Raw genomic sequence first — 8,717 nt, 5'->3', positions numbered from 1 at the left:
CTAACAGCAGTCAGAGAAAAGTTCGACGTGGGCCCGCTCCTCGCTCGCGTCACAGCTCAGTGACCCTCGGAGTCGGTGTAGGCCACCATCAGAGGCGTTAAGGTCGGGGCCCTGATCATTGACATGAAACCATTCCCTGTTTTTAATTAATAAAATCAATTCCTTTTTTTTTGTTGGAATGGTGAGTGTGGGAGGCCTTTAAAAAAAAAAAAAAATCTAGCTCCGATATTACCTAAATTTTTCACTATTTCCTGCAGTGCTGCGGTAAAATAATTATGCAAGTCGAAGAAACTCGTGAAACTTAACATCTTCTTTCGTATTCAAACACTGCAGAGGAATGTGCTGGTCACCTCAAGACGACGAAATTTTTACTTTTCGCCCAGATCTCAGCTGGAATGAAAACAAGTTAGGAGTTCGGGCTCGCTGCATTGATTAAGAAACTCTTAGAGCGATTGCTCAATGCTTATTTTATTTCAAGTAACTGCTCAAGTAACTTATTAACTGTCATTTAGAACTTAAATCAGCATTGATTGCCTAATGAATAAATACAAGACCAAAGAATCCGATTGTGAAATTATTAGTCACTATTGTAGAAAAGTAAACTCTTTTGTGGTGCGATAAGACTAATTTTATTATATGTATCAAATATAAGTTGACTCATCATTATTTGTCAATTGAATAGAGAAATATAATAATACTGCTCTGTTTACTAAGAGTTTCAACTCAACGTTACAGTTTATAAAATAATATGCATCTATATTGTGTCTGCACCTGAACGTAGGCAAGAATTAGATCAAATTTTACCCCACGCCGTAGTTATGATACGGGCCTGAGTTACGTCACCCGACTCTTGTAATAAATCTTATGAAGAAATAATATCTGGGAGTTGTAATTCAGTAAGTCAAGTACGAAAAAATGACGGATAAATAAATATGAGATTTACATCTACTTTCGATTTTTATTTGCTTGTGGACCAAAAATGGTTTACACATGAAGCAGTCCTAATTGAAGGCAAGCTTCTACTATTGATACTTTTATATTAGTTTCCTGTTTCATTAAGGTTACGTTGTAACTAAGAATAAATTTTATTTAGACCGATATATTGCAAATTATTATTTAATGGAGAATTAATGTCCAAAGAACGTACCTGGATAAATAAAATAACTTTTGCGTTTAATAGTGTCCTAAATCGAAAATTTTCGTAAGGTGAACATCATTTTTTGATTTTCATCGGATTTGTATGCGTCGTGTCCGACTACATTCGCTTTGGTTAAAAAAATTAGTTTAGTTTTCTGATAAAATTGCGAATTAATTTTTAGTTTGAATGGACCAATACGTATACTTGAAACTGCTTTAGTATGGCCTGCAATAGTCTTTCTAGTCTGATCCAAATCCATAAATATATTCAATGAATAGAACGCTTTTCTTATTTTTTAATCAGTTTTAGAATCTCTTTACCATTGAGTGACCAAAATGCATAGGTTATCTGCTCTGTCTGCCCTCTCAATTTGCCATTGGACTCTTCCTTCTGAGACGGTTTTTATTTATTTTTTTTTTAAATAAGAAAGATTTGTTGCCAGAAGATTAGAGAGGCTCCTGGCGCTGGTGTGTCATCGAGGCTTTCGCCCTCCAAGAATTTTTTCTATCGTCCGCAACAAGTGAGATATGAGTGCAAGTTTTTTCACGTGGGCACCTGGTAGTGAATAGTCTAAGAGAAAAAAATCGTCGTCTTCTGGATCAGAAACGATTCATGTCAGTTACATCTTTTCTTCCACAAACATACGGCATCTTTTAATATGAAATTTACGTATTAAATCCAATTCCTCGTCACTGAGAATTCTGCCTTCACGTTCACGTGAAGAGCATGGAGGTTGAAACAATGCATGCAACTTTCATTAAAATTTATCGAATACATTATTTTTTAATTTAGGCAGGTAAAGAAACTTCATGATTCAAGCATTAATTTATTCGATGATGCAGAAGTTCCCGAGCATTTAGCTTAATTATTAAAATATGCTCGTTCTACAATCATGCCATGAAAATTTGCCCTCCTTTATATTAGTTGGAAAGTGACGAGATAAATATGAACTCTGGCAAATTTTATAATCTGACGTCCATCTTCATGAAGTTTAATGTTTCATTAGAAAGTAGAGTTGACGGACGAGCAACATCGATAAGTTTCGCTTGGTCGTGTGCAACGGAAGATTTTGGCGCGTACGCTGCCGGCCGCGCAGGGACTGGTCACTGGTTAGCTTAAACTTCCTAAATCATAAAATTTTCGTCCTTTTTTGAGGCCTTTTTTGTTTAAATTTTATAATATAATTTGTGATATAACAAATTGACTGAAAAGTCCTAAGGTCATCATAAAGTCATAAGATGCAAGTGGTTTTTACCACATACCCCGTTGATCATCTACTGGACATCATCTACTAACAGAACCATTTTCGGTTTGGGTACATCACACTATCCATGTGAAAATAAAAAAAAAAAACATGCCTGAAATACCTCTGGTTGTCACAAATTGTAGAACTCCCATCATGTTCGACTAAATCGACGACATATAGTAATAATAACATCAACCAGTACAACTACCAAGCACAGGTTTAGCGCAAGAAGAAGCTGGCGATGAGCGGAACGGTGAGCAGCAGCAGAGCGGCGGGAGCAGGAAGACCTGCGCCGTTGCAGCCGTCGGTGTCGCAGCAGTTAATATTAACGCCCGCTGGAGGGACAAAAACGTTAAACAAGCGCCAGCCAAATACGATCAAACAAACATCAAAAAATTCATAGCCAGCATTAGAGGGACGAATGAGATCAAATAGGAAAGAATTGTTTCTTCTCGCAGCTCTGAAATTACTTATGGTTAACTGGTATTTGATGTGATATTCACTGCTTAAGGCTCCGGCGCGCTCTGTCCGAGTGGTGCAAAATTTTTTCGCGTATTGCAGACGATATGTCAGGCCATACTATGGCCGGCTACTTTCCTGCGGGCTGGTTGATCTACTTAAATTGATGTGATCTGTCTTGTGGCTAGCGGCTGATAATGTTACAGTCCAGTGTTGGAGGCTACGTTCTTGAGGTAAGGGATCATGATAGTTCAGCAAAGCAGTGAAGTGGCGGTCTATACGTGGTCTACGACAAGTTTGTATCGAACAAAGTCCAATAATTCCCAAATTTTCCGAGCCAGAGAAGTGCAAAACAACTCCATTTTATACAGCTTATAATTTCTTCACAGATCTGTTGTTCTTCAGCATTGCACAAAGGAATTTATTTCCTTCTTTTCACTATTGTGAACTGGTTGCATGGGGATGCCTGTCGGAGACCGGCAACTTATTCAAAATAGTGAACAGGAGAAAATAAATGCCTTTGTGCAATGCTGAAGAACTACAGATCTGTGAAAAAATTAGCAGTTTAAAATGGCTTTGTTTTTCACTTCTCTGGATCGGAAAATTTGGGAATCAGTGGACATTGTGGGATACAAACTTCAATGAGAAGCACTAGCGTGAAAACGCAGCGCTATATCACAGTTGCTTTAAAGAAAACTCGAAGAAATTCAGTTAGCTAAGTAATAATTCACGGCATGATATTATATTAGTTCTGAATTTACAAAACCATGATCCATACTTTTAATTTTTCACCTTAAATAATTATGAACAGTTTTCATATATAACTAATAGCGATGATATAAAAAATCTCTTAATTTTCGCATAAATTAATTCATTTAAAAGGAAAATTTTGCCAACAATAAATTAAATTTGCCAACAATATATTAGATATTCGAAAAGATACAAGCAGACAATAATATTATATATTTGTTCAAAATTATCCGATCAATCTGTTGCATTTGGAACAAATAAGTGCCATTGTTGCGCTATAGTGCATATTTTATCAAAATTTTAAGCACTTATCCTGCATGGTTACTTCAAGATTGTTGAATTATTAAATTTCAACAATTAAATGTTTTTTCCCATATTGTATTCATCGAATACATTGTTGCTATAATTAAGTGAGTCTTACAATCATGAGGATCGCGATCGAGGTTCGATTAGTGTCACACCGAACGATTCTTTTAAATTCGATGTAGAAATAATAGCTCTTTTTATTTTACAGTCCAACTATGATTTTGATTTTCATTGCTCCTTAGTTTTGCATATTTCCCAGCGTTTCTGCTAAAAAAACTTAAAAAAAAAAAAAAAACTTCTCTCTCTCTCTAAAAAACTATCTCACTTTATTATGAACGTCATACCAAAAACTCGTCCCAAACACTAACAATCGTCATAGTAAGTGTAATGACTTGGGTAAATGCTCGTCAACTTAAGTGAATACTTACGTAACGTGCAGGAAAGCTTTGGAACACATGACTTCGCAATGAAGCCGTTCACCTCCATGTGCTGCAATTGAAAAAAAAATACATTGAAAAGTAATACTATACACTGATCCGTCAAGTTTTTTCATAGGAATCGTTAAGCTACATGATTTATTTGCGAAAAAATGCTTCTGTGATAAAAACAAACGGCTGCATGATGAGCAAGTTGAAATTTAACTCGAATACAAAGTATAATGCCTTCCAGTCATAATTGTCCGCAAAATCTTTCAACGAAGTTATGTAGAAAAATCATCTTAACAAACTAACGATCGTGCATATCTGATCAACGTGAAATTATTGAACAAAATATTGTATATTCAGGTTAAAAGGAACACATGTCAGGTCTCGCAGTTTTGTTATAATAGCAGATATTTATAATAGGTGCAGAATTGTTTTCTTGTTGAATCTAGGAATCACTTGATTCGATCTATGTGATACAGCAGGATAATTATTAGTTTATGCGAAAATAAAATTAAACACGAGGACTTATCGCGTAAACATCAGCCCCTCGAAATTTTCAAAAAACACAAACTGTGAGTGAAAAATAGTGCAGTCATACAGCGAATCACGTTCTGGAAACATTTAAATATATTTTAAATTAACAAAAACACGTTTTTGTTGTGCAATATATCAGTGTTAATGTAGACCTCATTAACACCATATCGAACCCTGTTGAAGTCTAGTAGCTACTTCAAAACATATATCGTCAGTCATGAAAAGATCCGGTCAAATGACACGATTTTAGATCTTCTGTGAACAAGGCACGAAAAGGAAAAGAATCGGCGACAGCCCACATCAGGCCTACACTTCAGCGCCGAGATCAATATGTTAAATAAGTTAAAAACTCACCGAGCAGTGAGTTAACAGGGAACTGGGGCACGGAGCGAGAACTGCAGGATTTTGCTTGCAGTCAGCGCACGTGTAGCACTCGAGCGCTGCGACGCTGTACATCCCAAGCAGCACCAGGCAAGTTGACAACCACATACGAGCCATCCTTTATACCTTGCCTCCGATAGTAATAATAACCTGGTTTCAAATGCTCGATTAAAATATGCGAACTACAAGTATATTTATTATAGCGATTATTCGAAATGAATTCTCTGAAATATCAGAATTTGCGGATATATACTAATTCATATATATACTCACTAACCTATAAGCATCCGGCTTTTAGCCTTGTTCGATTTCCATTTTAAAAGAGCTCAATATATTCTATGTGATTATCGGTCAATTGATTTAATGAATAAAGTGAAAGTTATTTATCTAAAATTTATCATCATTTATGCACTCATATCTCCTCCACGTATGAAATACAGGATCGTGACGTCTACTGTAGATACAACATAAAAGTAACCTGCAGCCGTCATTTTCAACTGGAAAGAAAAGGGTCAGGTCGCTATTTTTATACTGACATTTAGATAAATTGCATCTTATCTTACGCTCATCACTTGCTTCAGTTCTTAGGTGTTCTTATATTTGGTCAATTTGCAGACACATCTTGAGCCGCTGTCTAAAAAGCTGTGAAAATTACTTTTCTATACAAACAATTAACACTAAATAGACACAGGCACATTACATCAGACGCATCACATCAAACAGACAGACACTTTACATCAAACAGACAGACACGTTACATCAAACAGACAGACGCATCACATCAAACAGACAGACACGTTACATCAAACAGACAGACACGTTACATCAAACAGACAGACACGTTACATCAAACAAACAGACACATCACATCAAACAGAAAGACACGTTACATGAAACCAACGGACACATCACATCAAAGAGCAAAGCTCTAAGATTTGAGGAGTAGGAGTGGCAGTTCCATCACTCGTATCAGCCGGCCAGCGCTGCGCAGTGGGGACAGACAATTAAATGGTCTCGTTCCAACCCGATTACTCTCTCTTATAGCGCACAATTCTTATCGTTATCAATCTTTGCACCTCGCCCAACCCAAGCGTTAAGACGCGGTTACGATCGATGGGTTCAGTGCAATTATAACACGTGTCTTCAAAAATTAAAATGTACATAATATACCTTCTTAAAAAGTCATCGAAACAATTCTTTACTCAAACGCTACGTGAAGCATTTGAGCAAAAGCTTTCACAACAACAACAACAAGCGAACCAAGAAAATACTTCAAAGGAAAGGAAAGGTATATCTACTCTCATGATTGCAAATCGTTTTCCGCGAATAATGGTTCAATCTTCTCTAATACGAATTTTAATAAAACTTTCTTTTTTGAATTCTGCTCAAATTTATTCTTGAACTTCTTTGAAGACATTATTAAGAGATTTAATACGTTACCTAAGGACCTACGAAGCGCCTCAACACCTTTTTTGCCGGAATGTTAAAAAATGAACCAAACTTTATAAATATATATCCGTATGATCAATTATTATACAGTATGCAAATCTAGGTAGTTGAATTAGAACGCTGAAATTAAAATAAAAATTAGGCAGGATACAGAAAATAATATAATTATGATATTAAAGATCGTATTATTGAAAAACGTAACATATATTTTGAATTTGGAGAACGCAAACGTGTTCCATGAACATGCAGTTAAAATTGCGTAACGAATTTCCTGTCGAAGCAAATTTCGTGAGTACCACGCATAAGATGTTACCTTGTTCTAACCAGAAATGTCATACAAAACAAGAAGGCAGGGAAAAATTCTACATGCTTAATTATTTCATACAATGCATAGTTTATATACTCATAATGAATACTGTTTGATCCCATTGATGTGATATGCGCCGATGATATAGCGGGGAACTAAACCGCACGTCATTTCCGGTCTGCGTGGTGACGACATGGCGACCAAACAGCCGATGACGACGAGCAATTTTTACACATTTCCGTGAACGCACAGTAAAGATAAGCCATTCAATAATAATATAATTTTCCGAACAGAAAACGAATGTTATACTGCTATAGATAAACAATAATTTATATTTTTATAGTTCAACATTTTACGATTCGGATACCTCCAAGATGAAGACAAGATATAAATACTAAAAAGCAAGTTTCAAAATGAAGATGTAAAGGTGTTATCATTATAGCTTAACTAGCCTATCCATAAAAAGTAAGCAGTAAGAAAAACATCTTCGCCTTCTCTGAAATATTTTTATTTTTGATTCCCATATTCAGTCATATTCCATGATCCACCCATGACAGTGCATACCAAGATCCGATTTTTGACACACCAAGAGAATGATTTTTAACAATCCAACGGGAACAAATGTCGGGATATTAATTCGCAATACGTACTCTCTCGATAGTTTATTAGTAGATATAAAATGTTGGTCGAAGATGTGTGTATGATTGGGAAAGATTGGTACTAAAACTAATACATATAATGTAAAATAGAAGACAGGTTACGATAAGGAATACCTCATGCGTGTTGTACCCACACTGATGCCGGGACAGAAGATGGGTGTTGTACCCACACTGATGCCGGGACGATGCTGGTGGGTTCCTCCAGCATGGTGCGAGTACAGATCTTCTTGTGCGCTTGTCTCAGGTGACTTCAGTTTCCTCCAGGCTGTAGGAGCCAAGTGAGACGGCTGCTCAGTGTCACTCCTATATCACTCCAATGCCCAGTCACTCCAATGAAGACGAAGTCGACAATTTTTTCATGAGACTTGTAGACTTTAACATGATTACTACATTGAAGTGAATTGACTGATGACTACGACATTGAGAAAGCCAACAAGAAGATCTTATTTTTGGCTTTCATTGTCTGGTCTTCAATTAAACTTATCTAATTAAATATACCATGTATGAATAGGTATATGCATGTACGTACTGCATTATTGTTTTAGAATTTTCTAACGTCGGTTATTTTAATTATTTAGTACCCTTCTGCGATTTTCTTGTAATTCTGCTGCATTTAAAATCTCAATTATTTAGAAAGAATGAAGAAAATATGCCATAACACACTTATATTGACGATTACTAGTGATTAGGAATCACTCAAAATTGTGCAAAGTATAGAATTGACAAGTTTTCCTTGTCAGAAGCGAGGATTGAAAATTCAAAGTCCTTGTCAGTCAATAGTATCCAATGTGGTCAATAACAATTCATAGCAAAATTACATAATACTATAATATTTTTATTTTAACGTCGTTTACATTAAAATCAGTGTTGATCACATAGCTTCGCTTTTCATTTACTAATTACAACTCTCCCAACAGGCCCTGCAAGATAGAAGAGCCTATCACCAGCTGCATCAGAAGACGATTTGGATGAAAAAAAAAACTCAATTGGACGTATTGTAATACTTTCGGTAACTTGCGCTAGCCCCAAGATCATGGGGCGTATCCGTAAGCGTGTAAGGACT

General features: G+C 36.1%; 1 protein-coding gene across 5 annotated transcripts; it reads right to left on the bottom strand.

Annotated features, from left to right (window-relative positions):
* Positions 1 to 1,751: 1,751 nt before the first annotated feature.
* Positions 1,752 to 5,941, bottom strand: LOC108666394 (ly-6/neurotoxin-like protein 1). 5 transcript variants are annotated; one of them, XM_018153261.2, is made up of 4 exons: positions 5,776 to 5,941; positions 5,213 to 5,389; positions 4,328 to 4,388; positions 1,752 to 2,719 (listed from the first exon to the last, which is right to left on the bottom strand). In XM_018153261.2, the coding sequence occupies exons 2-4, from the start codon at positions 5,354 to 5,356 to the stop codon at positions 2,604 to 2,606; spliced, it is 321 nt and encodes a 106-aa protein (XP_018008750.1). In that variant the 5' UTR covers positions 5,357 to 5,389; positions 5,776 to 5,941; the 3' UTR covers positions 1,752 to 2,603. The 5 variants fall into 5 exon arrangements, with proteins under 5 accessions (XP_018008750.1, XP_018008751.1, XP_047741587.1 ...); XM_018153262.2 differs by having other exon boundaries at positions 5,803 to 5,941; XM_047885631.1 differs by having other exon boundaries at positions 5,816 to 5,941.
* Between the last annotated feature and the right edge of the window lie 2,776 nt (positions 5,942 to 8,717).

This window comes from Hyalella azteca, unplaced genomic scaffold, assembly GCF_000764305.2.
Source record: "Hyalella azteca isolate HAZT.00-mixed unplaced genomic scaffold, Hazt_2.0.2 contig2622, whole genome shotgun sequence".
In the NCBI taxonomy this organism is placed as follows: domain Eukaryota; kingdom Metazoa; phylum Arthropoda; class Malacostraca; order Amphipoda; family Hyalellidae; genus Hyalella; species Hyalella azteca.
This window is presented reverse-complemented; position numbering and strand designations above follow the sequence as displayed.